At 40.7% G+C, this 18,722-nt stretch overlaps 1 protein-coding gene across 1 annotated transcript; it reads right to left on the bottom strand.

Moving 5' to 3' along the window:
* Positions 1-2,546: 2,546 nt before the first annotated feature.
* Positions 2,547-9,421, bottom strand: IL26 (interleukin 26). The gene is made up of 5 exons (XM_074951628.1): positions 9,260-9,421; positions 8,752-8,808; positions 7,567-7,698; positions 2,719-2,784; positions 2,547-2,633 (listed from the first exon to the last, which is right to left on the bottom strand). Exons 1-5 carry the CDS (start codon positions 9,419-9,421, stop codon positions 2,547-2,549), a joined length of 504 nt encoding a protein of 167 aa, XP_074807729.1.
* Between the last annotated feature and the right edge of the window lie 9,301 nt (positions 9,422-18,722).

The raw sequence follows: 18,722 nt of genomic DNA, 5'->3' as shown, positions 1-18,722 counted from the left end.
CTTGGCCCCGGTACTGTCCCCAGGGAGCGCGGGGCTGCTCCGTCCCCTGGGCTTTGTTACCAAGGCAGCAGCCATGTGCGGTGCCACTCCTCCTGCAGGGGACACCCTCCCCTGGAGAGCCTCCTCCGGCCAGTCTCCACAGCCACTGAAGCCCCTGCAGTCAGGTTCCCTGGGTCTCCAGTGAACAATGCCCTAAGGCTTAACCCCTTCCTGCTTGCGCTGCAGCTGGGGGACAGGAGGCAGCTAGGTTATGTCAGTGGCCAGCAGCAACCTGGAGGCATTAGCTGCCTTTCTGCACGATAGGAGCAGGAAGGGATGGGAGCTGCTTCCCGCCACAGGGGTGGGAGGGGAAGGGATAGAGCTCTGCAAAGATATGGGCCAAGTCATCCCTTCCCCCTCTCCCCTTATGGCTGGAAGTAGCTCCTGTCCCTTCCCGCCCGCGCAGTGCCGACAGGCTGTTGCTGGCCACATTCTGGTGTGATCCCTGTCTGAAATCGGGGGGAGGATGTGACCCCCCCATGCCTCCCCACAACCAGCATCTCTGATGTTTTTCCCACGGTGCATATGTTTCTTTAGTTAAAAGGGAGGGGGGGCGTGACCATCTGACCCTCTCCCCCCCCAGTTCCAGCACCGGTGGTAACATGTAGCTGTGCTCTCCCGGAGCAGGGTAAAAGGCAGATTATGACTCTCAGAATCACAGTCACAGCTTCCTCCTCTGTGTAGGCTCCAGGGTGCTGACCGGGGCATTGGAGGTTGGGAGTAAAGCCAAAGCTCCACCTGCTCCTCACCTGCCTGCCCACTTGCAACCTACCTGTGTTGGAAGAGTAATAGCAACCAGGCAGCAGCTACTCTGGGCCCTGCATAGGCTCCAGGAATGTGGGTAGCCAGTGAAGGAGGCAAGTAGCTCCTTACACATGCCTGCTCCCCTGTGCAGGAACCCAAGAGAGTTCATAATTGATTGAGCCCTAAAGGAATCCCATACTCTCCCTCAGTAACAGTCTGCTGACTGCAGCATATGCACAAAGCATTCATGCCTCTGCCCCCAAACTGCCTATCTATTGCCCTAAGACAGCGGTCCCCAAACTTGTTATCTCACGCCCCCTCTTACCCGTGTCTACCCCTCCTCCGCCCCCGGAGATGGAGCCAGGAGCAGGCCGCAGCTCTGGGAAGGGGGGATGTGGACAGGGATAAGGGGGCCGTGGCTGGGGCTACAGCTGGGGGCAAGGGCGGGGCCAGGAGTGGAGCCAAGGCCAGGGGCTGAGGCCGGCAGCCGGGACCCCAGGCACAGAGCCGGGAGCGGAGCCCTGGGCACAGGACCAGCAGCCGGGGCCGGGACCAGGAGCGGAACTGGGTGGCGCTCCCTCCTCGCCCCCCCCCCCCACCACCACCATGGGCTTGGCCCAGACTTCAGCTGCGCCCCATCCCTGCATGTTCCTCTGTGCCCCCTGCGGGGCACGCCCCACAGTTTGGGGACCTATGCCCTAAGAGAAAAAAACACACCCTTGGCTTATGGAGTGTTACTGCACAAGGCAAGCTGTGGCCCTATGTATCGTCGGGTCAGTAAAAGTGATGTGTGAACATGGGTTACTGTGCAGCTTGGTGCTGTAAAACTATTGCACCGTGTATTTGCAAACACCAACATATATACTTTATACTATGGATTAAAATAATTTTGAATTCCTGATTAGTCTCCACTGGGAATTTTTTAAAATATATATAGTCAATTCTATTTCAGACTAGAGCTCTTTCTTAATTATACAGTATATGAAAGATTCATTGTAAATCCTTAGCCTCATTTTAATAATACTTACACTTAGGCTAAATTTACCTTGCAAACACAAATCTCCCAGATCAGTAATTGTATTAATTTATTTATCATCTCAGCATTCCATTCTGTGATATGCTTTCTGCATTGCATCATTTCAGTGATAGTTAACAGCATCTCAAAGAACACGCATAAGGAATAGGCAGATATTTTGTCATTAACAATGGTATATGTTTATTAGACATCACGTTAAATTAACAGTAATGACAAACACTTAACATGTCTCATTTACGTATATAATGTTACACACCAGCAATGTCTACATCTGTAACAAAGCACAAAAGTAAGCCTTAAAGACAAATGCGAGTGAGGTAATTAGAACCACTTGTGCTCAAACTAAAATCACTAGATATAGCGCTTTATCCCAAAGTACAAAGCAATGAGTGAAGTACTAGCAAGGGCTGTGTCATCTGCCAGTGGTACTGTACTACTTCATTGGTTCTTCTATGAGAATGTATGGTCTTTGGGTGGGACTTTCAAAAGTGCTCCAGGTAGGCCTGAATTTGATCCCACGATTGACTTCAGTGAGAACAGTTAGACCAACTCTGAGTGCTCTTGGAAATCCCAGCCTTGACGACGTTATGGACAAAAACAGTTTTTCAGTGTGATAAATTACTGCCAGGCTGATTGCATATCATCTTTCTGATGATTTGCAGTGCTTTTTTGTTTTGATTAGCGTGCACAGTATGGTGGCATTTTCTTGTGTCACTTTCCTTGACTTTTATTTGATGGTTTCTATGTAAGTCTGAATCCAGGGAAGGAGAATATCAAGTTCACTGATGGCTTTGTAGATGCCCTTTTCTCCAAGCTGTCAGTAAGAGAAAGGTGTTAGAAGTAGAAGTCAACCATGTTTTCAAACAGTGCAACTTTGAAATCAACTATCAGGGCTTTACCTTATCAAATGTTTTCTTTATTTTTTTGACAGCCGTAGTTATTCTAGTGGATGGAGCACATGGTAGCTGAAGGGACAAGAGGAAAATCAGAAGAACTTCTTGTAATGTGGAGTCTGGCGTAAGCAACTGATAATAAGGAAGAACAGAGCCCGTCATATAGCCTCCTCGGGGCTCCTGATACAGACACGTAAAGGTAGCAACGTTTGGGCCATACTTGCTGTTGTAAATGGGTGAGTTTATATAAGCTTTTGGAAGATATGTGAGCACACTTGGGAAAGCTATAAAACATAAAACAGTGAAACTTGTACAAGGGACCACTCACGTTAGGAACCTCCTTCTTTTAAGAGACCTATGCAAAGTAGTGAGTGCAATTCTGTTCCCTTACATGGTTACTTAAAGTGGGTTTAAAGCTATTTACAAAGTTAATTTACGTTTCCATGTGGAATTTTTAATGTTTGTTCTTCCCATTTTTAGTGCTAATTAAGGGCCCAATTCTGCAATCTTGAACTGCAAACTTTCAATTCCCATTGAAGTCATTGGGAGTTTTGTCAGAATAAAGCCTGAAAACCATTTTCTCCTGTAACTAAATCTAGCAAGGAAGCCATAGATGTAAGTGTCAAGTAGTGGTATCCGACCAGCCACATATGGCTATCTGAAACATAGATTTATGTAATCACTGAAGGATCAAAATGGAGCCGGGTGTGGAGGGAAAGGGTTTATTTAGTTTAACCCATGCTGCAAAAACTAAAGATTGGAATTCAGTAAGATACTGGTCCAGTACATTGCTTTTATCATTCTGAATGTTTTTTTCTTCCCTTCAGCAGCCTACAGAGCCTCCTGCAGTGACCTTCATGGCATCCATCAGCAGATGGGGCCCTAGAGCGCTGGGAGCAGCATTAGAGAAAGAAAGCAGACTTAAAGACTTGCTCCCTTTGACTCTTCAGGAAAAACTGTCAAAACTGCTCCTCTGCTTGAGTTAAAAAGTGAATGGGCCTGCTCCAGGAGTAAGGTACTGCTCAATGTAAGGAGGGCAAAATCCAGAGCTTTATTTAGAAGGACAAAGGGCTGAGCAGCTGAGGTCTGAACCTATGGTTCCAGGGAGCTTGTGTGATGCTTAGATCACAGAGCTATCCCTATAGAATTGGCTTTGATTCTTTGATTGAATTGGCATTTAGGGTCCTTTATGCTGTGTCTATACATCAACTGGCACAGTGGAGCTCCAAACCTGACTGGCACCTCTGAGTGCTATCACAATACAAATAATAAGAATGTGGACTGATTGAATTGATGGCGAAGTAGGGAGTCCAGGTTTGGAATTTGTGTAGCAAACTAGAAGACAAACTTAGGGGAGACTCACTCTCCCAAAGAGCACACACACACACAAAAAAGACATGCCCTCCCCCCCCCCCCCCGCATGCACAAATCACAGAGCTGCCACAGTCAGGAGCATGAAGCCATTGACAATGTCTTTTACTAGCAGTGTTCATTTTAAAAGAAGTTTTCCAAGTGATTCGAAAATGATTTTAAAAATTGTGACGCTCCGACTAAAGATTCCCACTACTCTCAACTCATCAGGTTAAAATCTTTTGTGATGTCATTGTCCCACTAATTCTTATTCCTTCTAGGAGTTCTCCTGCAAATGAAGAAGTCAAGATCTGATATTTCTTATTAACAAATCAAGCAAAAAATTACTGAGGTCTAGATTGCCTTTAACCTTTATCAGAGGTGCCTTGGAAAGAGAAAATGTAAACAAAATCTACTTTAATGGATAATGCTATAACTTTTCTATACAAAATATTTAAACATTACTTTTTAGGCTTTTTTTAGGCAAATTAGTCATGATTCTTTATACTTTTAAACAGTGATACAGTATGCCACAGAACTAATGCATCCAAAAGAGATGACACTGAATTTATTTTTTTAAATGACTGTTCATAGAGTCATAGATTCCAAGGCCAGAAGGGACCATTGTGATCATCTAATGTGACCTTCTGTAAAATACAGGACATAAAATTGCCCCAAAATAATTTCTAGAGAATAATTCTGCCCCAAGTGTTCATACATATTATACAACTGTTCTTTCCACCTAATGGGAAAGTGAGCTCTCTATATGATTAGGTGGGATTATGTTTGGGCTGCGGTGTAAGATCTGCTAGTAAGTCTGAAATTAAATTGCAACCATTCAAATCATGCAATGAATTCGTTGGATTTGGGCACATTGTTCAAATGTAAGGTAAAATTTTCAAAAGCTTTAAGTGACATAGGAGCCTAAATCCATTTCCAAAAGAGATTTAGGCACGGGAGAACACATCTCATTGAAATAAATGGGAATAAGGATCCTCAGTACCTAAGTCACTTTTGAAAGTGAGATTTGGTCTCTTAAATCAGGTAGATGCTTGTGAAAAAATTTCCCATAGCCTACTGGATAATGACTTGAGCTGATGGTATAATAATCAGAATGATAATATAGCGCGCATTATTTGGTAGGGCCTTTATATCAGAAATATTTGGTCAAAAAATAGAAGTTTTTATATATAGTATGGAATCATATGTTACTGACTGAGTCAGAACTATCTTAGCTATATGACTTTTCTGGAGTACATGGGACTATACAAGATGCTTGTCTGATAATGAATTACTATTGCCTTGGTTGTCCAAAGAACTTGATTCCCCGGAAGGTGGCACCATCGTTATGTGCCACTCCTCTGAGACCGGCATGTTGACTTGGAAGAAATTCCTTCTTATGAGCATCTTATACATAAGATAAATCATAAAAAGGAAGAATGTATCTTATCTAAAGGAGACAACAGATGTGCAAATAAGAGGATCATGAGATTGCTAAACTCTTTGGGGGTGAAGCAGTATAGCAATCCAGGACTTTGTGTAAAGTATTCATTGGGTTTTGTTCTTTGTCTACATTTTATGTTATTCTTATGTATGGTTTTGTATCATTGATTTAAAATCAGTATAGCGTTTACTTTTAAAAGTGCTGTCGAAATGACAAAAATTAGAAATCTTGCCTTATAGTAAATTCTGAAAGCTAATGTTAAATCTTTTCTCAAATACCTGTTTTTTTCTAGTAGAAGAGAGGGGGACTTCTCCCGCCTATAAATATTTTTTCAGTACAGTTCCTGTCAATATCCAGAAATCTAAACGCTAAAATACTTAGATTTTTATCGAGTAAGCACTGGCTCTAAATGTACAATACAACAAAAACCCAGTGTATCTTGTCTACATAGTTATACAGTACAGGATCCAAGTTATTTGTAGGTTAGAGTGTGCTACAGGTTGCAAAGAGTGCAATTATTTAGTAGTAATTAATATTCATAATTCAGTCATTGCTGGTAGTTTGAGTTTCTTGGAATGTGTTGGTGCCTTTAATGGCATAATTGATTTTCTGAAAAAACAGTGGAATTTCTTTACATTTTAAATACAATATGGCAAACTGACCATGTCAAAGACATCAAATTATGGCACACTACATGATGGGTGTGCATGCATGTATGTATGAATGTAGTATATATATATATATATATATATATGTATATATAAAAAATTGCTATAACATACAAAAACCTAGGATGTCCTTAACTATAGAGTCTGAGTACTGATGGGGGTTTTCCCATTGATATTTTAATGTTTTCATGTGGTACAAACATGTAGAATGTGTTTTAGTTGAGCTGTAATGCTGCAAGGGCTTTTCTACATTTGATTATTTTGTACTGCAAATATTTGTATGGAATTAATATCTACTTATACATTTATTAATAGATATAATTAGATACATTTTGATTCTATAACTTGTGTCATACATTTCTACCCTCTTTTATTCCTTATCTGTATATAAACGGCTAGTCATTTCCAGGGGTGCTGGAACAATTTGTACAATGGGGGTGCTGAGAGGCATTGAACCGAACTGTAAACCCTGTATATGATCGAAACCACGTCAAACTGTGGGGTGCACCAGCACCTCCCACACTTCTAGTTCCAGCACCTATGGTCACTTATTATCAGAATCCTCTATTTGTGACACCATGACTGGCAATCCTGGAAGAGATTATGACAAGGGATTGTGATTTCAAGTGAGAGAAAAGCAGGTGGAGGGGATGAATTTCTAAGGACCAACAATCCTGTTTTCATACAAATAAAACTCAGGAAAGTAAATAAGTGATGTTTCATGATACAGTGAAAATTGTTTCAAAATACTTTGGGATTCTTGTCTCATTTTTCATGAAACACGAGCAGCAGTTTCAAATGGAAATATTATTTTTTTGCTGCATTAATGAAGTGTGGGTAAGAATTAGCCACTCCTTAAAGGTACATTGCTGAAGTAGGAACACATAACAGGTATTATGCTCTGTGAGCATCTCTAGTTATTATGGAGGTCAGTGGAGTTAGGAGTCTTCTGTGAGGGAAAAAAACGTGTCTTCAGGCTTCCCTCACATGGCGTGTTTTCTGTGTTGGCACAAGACAACCTCCAGCTAATCTCCAGGAGATTGTGCCCTGCTGTGCTGGGACATAGGATAGAGTTCAGAGTCCCCCTCTTCCAGCTCTACCCTGTCCAACTGCAGCCAAAGTGCTCAGGTTGTAGCTGCACCCTGGAAGCAGTAGGTGGAGAGTGAGTTGGAAGTAGGCTCTATGGTACACATGTGCACACACAGAGCAGCGCTAGCATTAGGCGTATGCTAAATGAGTGTAGTAAAATTTCCCCCGCACAACTGGGAAGCCCCAGGAAAGCATTGAGCTCCTCAGAGAGCTCTGAATCACCCCGCCTGCTAAAAGGATGATCTAGCCCTTTTCTGGTGCTCAGGATAGCCTGGCTCACTTCACTTCAAAGAAGATACTCACACAGTTGTTTAGGTTCTCCTGCAGGGCCTGAAAGGCGCTAGCCAGGTACACCTTTTCACTTCCAAAATCAAGGCCTCCAAAAACATTTTTCACATAGAATGAGAGAAGCTGATCTCGAACGCTGCAATTTTTCTGAAAACAAAATAAGTCAGACATTAATTCAATGTGAAACCGTCACATCAAATCTGGCCTAAAATTTAAGTTTTATCAAATTCACCATTTATAAAACAGACAGGCAATAGGAATCCTTTCGTCAATTTCTTTATCGTCCCAATGGACAGCCATTTGCTTTTATTTTTTTGAACAAATAAACATTACCACAGGGGGGATTGCAACCCAGACAATGCAATATTGTGCTAACCCGAAAGCGAAATACACCAGAGACTGATCATTAACAAAAGTATAATCAATGAATCTATTATTTTCTGTCCTAGAATGCGAAACATAGACATGTAGCAAATATAGTGAACCCCAAATTACATTATTTGGGCCAAATTATAGGTGTCCTTATGTGGATTCACTGGGAGGCAGGAGTCCAATTCTCCTCTTCCAGTGCAATATTGCGCTGGGGGAGGGGGCAAATTCAGCACAGCTGTTTGGGATTCCGGAATGCTATGTGGGGCCACTAGCCTTCCTGCCATAATACACACCCTAACAGGCCATATGTGGGCAGATGGGGGCATAACTATGGTCTTGGCCCTCAGGTGAACTAGCTAGTCCCTGGAAAGTACAGCTGGGGAAGAGCACCTGCTATACCATTTTCACTGGTGCAGCATGCGCTTCCCCCCGTTCCCCCCTTCCCAAGCACCAGTACTAGTCTTCCCAGTTATCATCCCAGACAGTATGCCAGCCTCTACCTTATACAGGGACAGAGTGCCTCCAACTGCCCCCACCTGGCACTACAGTCACTCAGCCCTTCCCTTTCCCATTCCCTCCCCCTACATCCCAGTGCTATGTGGCCTGTAAGAGAATCTTTTTCAGTGTCAATAGCCCAATGTGTTATTCGTACCCTCAGTAGGGAGTTTTTCAATCTATGGTCCTCAGTCTAATATTGTCCCTCAAAATCAGACACAAATCACCAAATTCTCTAACAGAAACCATTCCTTTTGATCAGTCCCTCCGACCTCATTCAGAATGAAATATGATCAAAGTAAAGAAGTGGAAAACAAAGAATCCAGATCTTACCATAAACAAATTTTTGGTTGTCTTTTTTAACAATCTTCTGTTCTTGATGAGATCTTTCTACGAAGAATAATGAATTTTAATTTAGATTAATGTACATCTAACCTTCCCCTCCAGATCAGAAGGAGGAAAGATGGATTTTTTGTTCTGTGTTTGTATAGCACCTAGCACAATGGGGTCGTGGGCCATGGCTGGGGCTCCTAGGTGCTCTGGTAATACAAGTAAATAATGATCATTAATACATAGGACTAGAACTCAGCAGATCTGAGTTCTGTTCCCAACTCTGCCACACACTTCCTCCATGACCTTGGGAAAGTCACTTAACCTGTCTATGCCCCCTTGTTTTACCCATCTTTAAAACTGGGATAACAATACTGTCCAATCTCACGGCAGTGTAGTGAGGATTAATTTATTAAAATTGCCAGGTGCTCAGATACTCTGATGCCACAGAAACATCTGTAAGTAAGTAAAAATGAACATATAATCTTTCCAACCAATGGGATTAACTTACTGGAATAGATGCTTTGAAAGTAGTTGCCTTGACATATAGGTTCTCTGTCACTTTGGAGATCATTCCTTTTCGACAGCCTGAGGATGCCTTTTTGCCTTCAGCAATGAAAAGACACAGTAGAACTAAAAGAAGACCAGACCTGAAAAGAGAATACGGTCTCATTCTCCCCACTCCTTCCTGCCTCTGGTATAGTCACAGCAGCCTGTGGGATATAACAAGACTGGTTAGATGACAAAGGTTAACCTAATTTTGTGAACCCTCACAGCAGCTTCTCTGTTGAGATGTTCATATAGATAATTTATTGCTGATGTGTTGGTAGATCACTTTTGTTGCTCTATTTTGATACATCTTGCTCCACTTTCAGCTAGTTTGACCACACCAGCTGTGACGTTTGTAAAAGCAATCTCCATATTTACTGGCAATAAGGGCTAGGTTTCCAAGAAAGAAGAGCTTTGCTCTCACATTGAAAGGCTTCTTTCTTTTTCTTCAGTGGTCTATTGAAGAGAAAATGGTTAAATTGGTTAGCTTGGTTTTGTGACAAAAGGTAGTGGGTTTCTGAATATTTTCTCAAACGTAAAGGATTTCTGCAAAGTGTGATGGTAGCTTTTTCCAAAACACATGCCATAGTTTGAAACTATTCTAAAAGCATTAGAAAGCCAGTTATTCCCAAGGGAAATGGACTAAGCTGGCATCACACCTGTGATCTTGTATTTTAAGGATTCTGTTTGAGCGAATGAATTCTTTCTGTCAGTACATTATGAAATAACCTATGTCATAATAGAGAAAACACCATTTATTTTAATTTTTAAGGGTTGCTTTTTTGAAAGTATTAAGGGGTGACAAGGAACCACCATGAAAGATGTTGTGGTGGTGGAAGTCACATCATGGTGCTGTTCTGTGTAGTTTTCCCAGTTCTTTTTCTGAGCATGTGAGTGCTGTTCAGTCGTTAAAAAAAAGTTTGTATTTTTTCAGGGAGCTGTGGTAGGTAGCATGGGAGTTTGTACTCTTCCTTAATCTCTCTAATTAGAGTCACTTATCAAAGCAGAATTGCTTCCTGGGAACCAAGCACTGCTGTTTGGATTGAGATCCCAAAAAGACAGGATTGCCTATATACTGTTTGTGACCACCTCTGTTCAAGGGCTGGTGCTTGTAGAGTGAAATAAAAAAGTTGCATTAGGAATATACCGAGAGGCTGTTGAATGGGAAATCTATCTGTAAGGTGTCAGAATCTGCTATAACTTGACAGAGGGGTGACAGAATTAAAAGCATTATGGGTAAGATAGTTACTTCTACACAAAGGGCCAAATGGAGCGATGCCAATTTACACTAGCTTTGGATCTGGCCCAGAAACTTTAGGGTTTAGGACTGTCAGGTTCTGAGATGAAATTGGAGCAAAGGACCAAACTCATTTCTAGTGTAACTCCATTGACTTTAATAAAGTTAAAACAAGGGTAAATTTAGAACTGCATTACAGTAAATAGAGTTAAACCAGAGATGAGAAGTTGTTACACCTGGGATGAATTTGCCCCAGTGGCCAAGCTCCCCGATCTGGCTGAGCTGTGCTCAGTGTAAGGCCATGTGCCAGGAGAAAGCAGCTTTCAGCAACTTTTATAGACGCTTGATCCTAGGGCCAGTTCAGTCACTACTGGAAGTTAGAATAGTCTCTAGGAATACCCAACTGGAAGATCTTATAATTTTCTACCCCCATTTATGCTGCTGGAGTGGCCCAAAGGGGTTTGAGCAGGCCAGAGAAAATGACTTAAAGTATATATGAGATCACTACGGTCTTGTGTATGCTTAAAATGCTACAATGGCATAGCTGTACCACTGAAGGGCTTCAGTGGAGACATTACCTATGCTGATGGGAGGGAGTTTCCTGTTGGCTTAGGTAATCCATCTCCTTGAGAGGCAGTAGCTAGGTCAATGGAAGAATTCTTCCGTCAACCTAGCACTGTCTACATGGGGACTTAGGTCAGCTTAACTACACTGCTCAGGGTGTGGATTTTTCACACCCCTGACTGACATAATTAAACTGACATAATTTTCTAGCATAGACCAAGTGTTAGAGAGATCATAAGATGCCACGGACTCCAGTGTCCTCTGTAAATCTGAATGTCATCAGTGTACTTTTTTGTTCTCAACTTTACATTCTGATGTAGCCATCACCAGGATGTCCCAGGGTCTGGAAGAAATAAACCGAGAGACGACAAGGTTTGCTTCAAGTTTAACGCACAGAGGGCAGACATGATGCTGGTAGGAAGAAGGAAACAGTGTAAGGAGCTAGCAAATAGACTCACCGGAACCTAGATTGAGGGAATCTGACTACCAATTAATAAGGTAATGCGTAGCCTCTGAGTCAAGATGGACTCCTCTCTGCTTCTGGTCACCGCAGCTGTAACAGCGGTGAGGAATGTATTCATGGAGAGTAATTCCATGCTCTAAGTGGAGCACAGCATCTGGTCCAAGAGGTGAATATAGCTGGACCGCTTGGTAATAGTGACCATAATATAATTAAATTTAACATCCCTGTGGCAGGGGAAACACCACAGCAGCCCAACACTGTAGCATTTAATTTCAGAAAGGGGGAACTACACAAAAATGAGGAGGTTAATTAAACAGAAATGAAAAGGTACAGCGCCAACAGTGAAATCCCTGCAAGCTGCATGGAAACATTTTAAAGACACATAATAAAGGCTCAACTTAAATGTATACCCCGAATTAAAAAACATAATAAGAGAACCAAAACAGTGCCACCGTGGCTAACCAACAAAGTAAAAGAAGCAGTGAGAGGCAAAAAGGCATCCTTTAAAAAGTGGAAGTTAAATCCTAGTGAGGAAAATAGAAAGGAGCATAAACGCTGGCATATGAAGTGTAAAAATATAATTAGGAAGGCCAAAAAGGAATTTGAAGAACAGCTAGCGAAAGACTCAAAAAGTAATAGCAAAAAAAATTGTGAGTACATCAGAAGCAGGAAGTCTGCTAAACAACTAGTGAGGCCAGTAGACGATCGAGATGCTAAAGGAGCACTCAAGAACGATAAGGCCGTTGCAGAGAAACTAAATGAATTTTTTGCATCAGTCTTCATGGCTGAGGATGTGAGGGAGATTCCCAAACCTGAGCCATTCTTTTTAGGTGACAGATCTGAGGAACTGTCCCAGATTGAGGTGTCATTGGAGGAGGTTTTGGAACAAGCTGATAAACTAAACAGTAATAAGTCACCAGGACCAGATGGTATTCACCCAAGAGTTCTGAAGAAACTCAAATGTGAATTGCAGAACTACTAACTGTCATCTGTAATCTATCATTTAAATCAGCTTCTGTACCAAATGATTGGAGGATAGCTAATGTGAAGCCAATTTTTTAAAAGGGCTCCAGAGGTGATCCCGGCAATTACAGGTCAGTAAGCCTGACTTCAGTACCTGGCAAACTGGTTGAAACTATAGTCAAGAACAAAATTGTCAGACACATAGATGAACATAATTTGTTGGGAACCAGTGAATACAGTGTACTTAGATTTAAAGAAAGCCTTTGACAAGGTCCCTCACCAAAGGCTCTTAAGCAAAGTAAGCTGTCATGAGATAAGAGGGAAGGTCTTCTCATGTATCGGTAACTGGTTAAAAGATAGGAAACAAAGGGTAGAACTAAATGGTCAGTTTTCAGAATGGAGAGGTAAACAGTGGTGTCCCCCAGGGCTCTGTACTGGGACCAGTCCTATTCAACATATTCATAAATGATCTGGAAAATGGGGTAAACAGTGAGGTGGCCAAATTTGCAGATGATACAAAACTACTCAAGATAATTAAGTCCCAGGCAGACTGCGAAGAGCTACAAAAGGATCTCTCAAAACTGGGTGACTGGGCAACAAAATGGCAGATGAAATTAATGTTGATAAATGCAAAGTAATGCACATTGGAAAGCATAAGCCCAAGTATACATATAAAATGATGGGGTCTAAATTAGCTGTTACCACCACTCAAGAAAAGTGATCTTGGAGTCATTGTGGATAGTTCTCTGAAAACACACACTCAATGTGCAGTGGCAGTCAAAAAAGCTAACAGAATGTTGGGAATTATTAAGAAAGGGATAGATAATAAGGCAGATAATATCATATTGCCTCTATATAAATCCATGGTATGCCCAGATCTTGAATACTGCGTGCAGATGTGGTCACCCCATCTCAAAAAAGATATATTGGAATTGGAAAAAGTTCAGAAAAGGGCAACAACAATGATTAGTGGGTATGGAATGGCTTCTGTACGAGGAGAGATTAATAAGGCTGGGACTTTTCAGCTTGGAAGAGAGATGACTAAGGGGTGATATGATTGAGGTCTATAAAATCATGACGAGTGTGGAGAAAGCAAATAAGGAAGTGTTATTTACTCCTTCTCATAACACAAGAACTAGGGGTCACCAAATGAAATTAATAAGCAGCAAATTTAAAACAAATAAAAGGAAGTATTTCTTCACTCAAAACACAGTCAATCTGTGGAACTCCTTGCCAGAGGATGTTGTGAAGGCCAAGACTATAACAGGGTTCAAAAAAGAACTAGGTAAATTCATGGAGGATAAGTCCATTCAATGGCTATTAGCCAGGATGGGCAGGGATGGTGTCCATTGCCTCTATTTGCCAGAAGCTAGGAATGGGCAACAGGGGATGGATCACTTGATGATTACCTGTTCTGTTCATTCCCTCTGGGGCACCTGGCATTGGCCACCTGGCATTGGGCACCTTTGATCTGACCTAGTATGGTCATTCTTATGTTCTTCAATGGGATTACTCACGTGCTTAAACTTACACACGTGCTGAAGCACTTTGTGGGATCAGGGCCTAGGAAAGTTTTTTAAAAAAGAGAGAGACAAAGAGGAGGTAGTAATGGGGATCACTTAACATTTTGGAATTATGGAAGGCGGGGAGAGCTAAGGTTTCTTAGGTGTGTTTAGTGCTACCTTAAGCTTTGGGTTCTGTGCTTACTGTTTAAATACCATAGTGAACAAACGTGACAGATCAGATTGTAGTGAACTTCACGACAATACCTGTTGTTTAAAATAGCTTTAAGCATTATAGCAGCTGTCTCCTTGTTTGTGCCTGGAAGTGGATCTCAGGGCGCAAGACTAATATATTCAACATGACGTACTTTGCTGCAAATTTCGCAGCTGCATCACCTCCCCTGCCTCCCCACCCCCTGCAGTGTCAGGAGAGTTCCAGTTTTAAATGGGCCATGTAGCCCAGCAGTGATGGGCTTTCACAAGAAGTCTGATGATCGTCTGCACCACTGAAACTTCAGACGTGGCTGAAAGGTCTTCGGTCTGGAAGTTTCACTTTCCACTTTCCGCATGCTCCTGCCACAGAGTGAGAAGGCATTAGTGACTTCAGTCTCCTGGGCTTCTCCTCCTCTGCAGAGCTCCCCACATGACTCAGCAAGCCAGAGAGCAGTCTTTCTGTGGCCATGGAACTAGCATTTGAATCCAGCTCAGACCTAGATTAACTGGTGCAGAAGGTTGGCATGCCAATAATAAAAAGCACTAAAGAAAATAGGGCTCCCTCGTATAAAAACTTTATAGTTCAATACAATGAACATTTAGGGCTTAATTCTAATCATAGATATGTAGGCGGGTACCATTTTATAGCACAAGTTGGAACATCAGCTGCAGTGCTGACATCCTGTTGAAATGCAGACTAAGCTACTGGCCCATTAAAAGTTGAGCTAAAAGTCGGCGTACTTGCTTAGTTTGTAAACTGTTTGGAGCAAAGACTGTCTTCGTAATAAGGGTTGATTATGGTAGCTCAGTGCTTGAGTGGGGCTCTTAGGCACTCCCATAACACAAATAATAAATAATATTTAGAGTGCTCTTGGTACATATCTGAATCCTGAAGCACTGAAGCTATTCAGTACTTTAAATATATGTGGTTCAACTGAGAAAAAATTCAGTTCACCAACTTTTTAGCATAATGCCTGCACTTCTAACAGTCCATGCTAAGGAAACCTGCAAAGATTCATATGGACACCAGTGCTCAAATCTCCAGAGCCAGTTTGAGGACACTTGCAAGACCCAAAATGACAGAGGGCTGCAATCTTAGGGCTCAACAAGATTATCTGAAGTGATGGATTCTTGTGGGGTTTTGTAGATGGCAGCACCCCTGTTGGCTTTGGGACAGAAAGACGTGAGGAGCCCTAGTGACTACCCTCTTGAAGAGAAGTTTGGAAAGGAATAGCTCCCAGCTTCCAAAGCTGGCTCTGCAAGAGTCTTAACATCGTTAGGGGAAGTGTTTCAGTTCAGTGCATAGGTAGATAGGTATAGATACACTAGATAGGTGCAATATATGATTATATTTATATACCACTCCCTGTAGCCTTCAGTTACCATCTATGACATTTATGAACTATTACTAATCATTTGAGTTAATAGGTTTTTATAATTACTAAACATTATGAGCCAAGTTTTCAGACATGGATGCCTAAATTATGCATACACACTTTGCACCTGGGCATGTGATGATTCAGTGCAAGGACCTTTATATAATATACATAAATGCAGTGTTTTAGTTGACCACTAGGTGTTCACAATTATACGTATGCAATCATGAGTGTAAAAATGCACATTACTAAATCTGGGATTATATAAATACCACATCCAGAATATTTTAGGTTGTTGTCGGAAGAGAAACTTCAGAACACTCCAAAGGCATTAGATAAAGCAGAATGAAAACTTAAACTTGGAGAAAGAAAATAAAATATTGTTACTTTTATGCTGGAGATTTATCTCTGTTTGTAGTATGTAAATAACACCATGGCAGTGGTATAGAATGTGAATTGTTTTTAAACACTCTGGTTATCTACTCTCCTCCTTTGGAAGCTTGTAATGGTTCAATTGGTCAGAGAGTCTAATCTTTTTAACCTTAATCAACTGATCTGTTTTCATTTGCCTTTTAGTAAAACAGCTGATTGTCAACAGATTTCTTTCAAATTACTGTAAATTTTACCTCAATCATCTGATCAGAATTTCTCAGGTCAATCAGACTCCTTAGACTTCAATCAGTCTACAGGTTATATTCGGATTCCAGTTTGAAATTTCCAAGGCACAAATATTAAAACTTTCCTCTTGTGCATCTTTTATCAGTCTCCTTCCCTTTCATGATCATACAAAGATAAAAACTTAAATTTTCAAAAGTGACTAGTAACTTTTAGTGTCCAATTCTGGATGCCTGCGAAGGGTCTACATTTCAGAAGTTGGGGCTCAGCACTTTTTGAAAAGCAGTCCCCTTTAAAATATTTCAAGTTGGACATTGAAAAACTGGGGCATCCAAAATCACTAGTCACTTTTGAAAATTAAGTTATTTGATACAGGCTAAGAACTACACCCACTTATACTGATTTCACTGTCCATACTCTTGACGGCTGTTGAATAAGTGTTTTTTTGGTAAAGCAATTAGGGCATGGGAAAGATAGTATTCAAGTGTAGGCATGCTAGTCTCATCCTCAACTCAATTAACTACAATGATTCTAAACTCCTCATGGAGCATTATTATTTTTCTGCCACCAAATTCATATTAACAAAAGCCCAAAGCAGAGTTAATCTGTGAGAATACCCTGCAGCCGAAGACATCAATATTGAACTTCCACCAACAGACATAATACTATTCCTAGCTGTTATTTGCTTACACAATGAATGGATGTTCACCACTAGTTCCAATCTGTGTAGCATTTTTCTCTTGTAATTTCAAGAGGGTTTTCGAAAAGTCCCTGCAATCCCTGCAATAGCTAGAGGTAAGATGATAAACACTACCTATTTTTAATTAGAAATGTTCTCTTTCTGCCTCCCCCTCTTTGCCCCATTTTTCACGTTTATCTGAATTTGTTTTCCACTCTGCCCACTCTCTGCTCTATTTTTTCATCCATTTCTTACTCTGACTTTTTTTTCCCACTTCGCTCCCTCATCCAAGGTTGCACCAGGAGAGCTTTTAGCTCCTGCAGGGAATCCATAGGAGGGGTACTGGCTGAGGTGAACTGAGAGATGAGCTAAAAAATTACGACCTTCCAGTGACTAAAGCCTCAATCCTGCAAAGACTTCAGGGGATGGAGAAAACAACATTACAGTGGTGAGTAGGATAGACTTAACTTTTAGAAAAGACAGTATCATTCTTAATACAAACTTTATCAAGGAAGAAATTTTGCAATATAATTTCTGAAATAATAAATAATATAATTTCTGGAAAATCTCCTGAAACTACAGTGATACTTTATTATCTATATAGGAAAATTTGAGATACATAGCCAGACAGTAGAAAAAGTGTTGGAACTGATATACTGGGCAGGTGAAAAACAGATGACAGAAACTGCCCTGAGAAAAATCATTATTAGAGCAGGTAGAATTTTTTGTTTGGTTGAAATGTTTTTTCAACACAGAATGGCTTTTTTCATCAAACAGAAATTGCTATGGGAAATGTTCATTTTTATTAAAAAAAGAAAAATCTTATGGCAACCAAAAATCACTTTCTGGGTGTTGACAACCCAAACAAGTTTTGGTTAGTTTTGTATGTTGGGCAGAAATGTGTCTGGTTTTGGTTGCTGAAAACAAACATTTTTAGTGTACTTCCAGCAGCTAACCATCTGTTTGGTGAAGGTTCAAAGCATTACAAACATCCCACAACCTATTCTCCAGTGGTGGGCCCAGGAAAAGGAGGAGACCTGCTTGGGAAGGTGGTGGGATAATGGCACATGGTAAATGTGATGATCTTCTATAATCTTCTCTCTATTTTGTGGTTAACCATTCTTTACGTTTCTCTCCTCTGTCTTCTCCATTTCCCACTGGGGGTATTCCTTTCTTTTCTTTGTTAGCTGCAGGTCTTAGGGAATCTCATTATTTCTCTGATCTCACATATTTTTGCCAGGTAGAGTTCATTTATTTTAATTAACCCTCTGAAATAATTACATGTCTGTGTTCTTTCAAAATACAAAATACAGGAATTGAATGATGAGTCACACAAAGCATACTGATTTTTAAAAATACATAAAATTCAACAAGACTAGTGCACAAAAATGAGCACCATAGAAACAGTTAAGTGTAGTGAAAAAACTGGTCTCCTTTTAGCTATCATTTATATATAAGAGAGTGAACTAAAAAATGAAGCATAAAAGGTTATAGAAAAATAAAGCATCACAAGATATTATTGATATTTAGATAGCGAGATTGCATCAGATCTTTCAACAGCTGTTTCCAGTTCTTCACCTGTAAGAAGTGCTATTATTTATTAAACTAATACAATTAGAGACTTTGCATTATAATAGAAAAAATATATCACTTATTTTGAATTAAATATAGTTTATGATAATGATAACACTGATGTCTAAAACACCAGAGAATATAATTCAGATGATAAAGATAATATTTGTTGCATCAATTGTGTGTTATTTTAGCAATATCAGGAAAAAAGTGAAATATTATTTTCATTTAACTGCAGATG

Source organism: Natator depressus, chromosome 1 (genome assembly GCF_965152275.1).
Source record: "Natator depressus isolate rNatDep1 chromosome 1, rNatDep2.hap1, whole genome shotgun sequence".
NCBI lineage: Eukaryota > Metazoa > Chordata > Testudines > Cheloniidae > Natator > Natator depressus.
The sequence above is the reverse complement of the archived record's forward strand: the minus strand, read 5'-3'. Positions and strand labels throughout refer to the sequence as shown.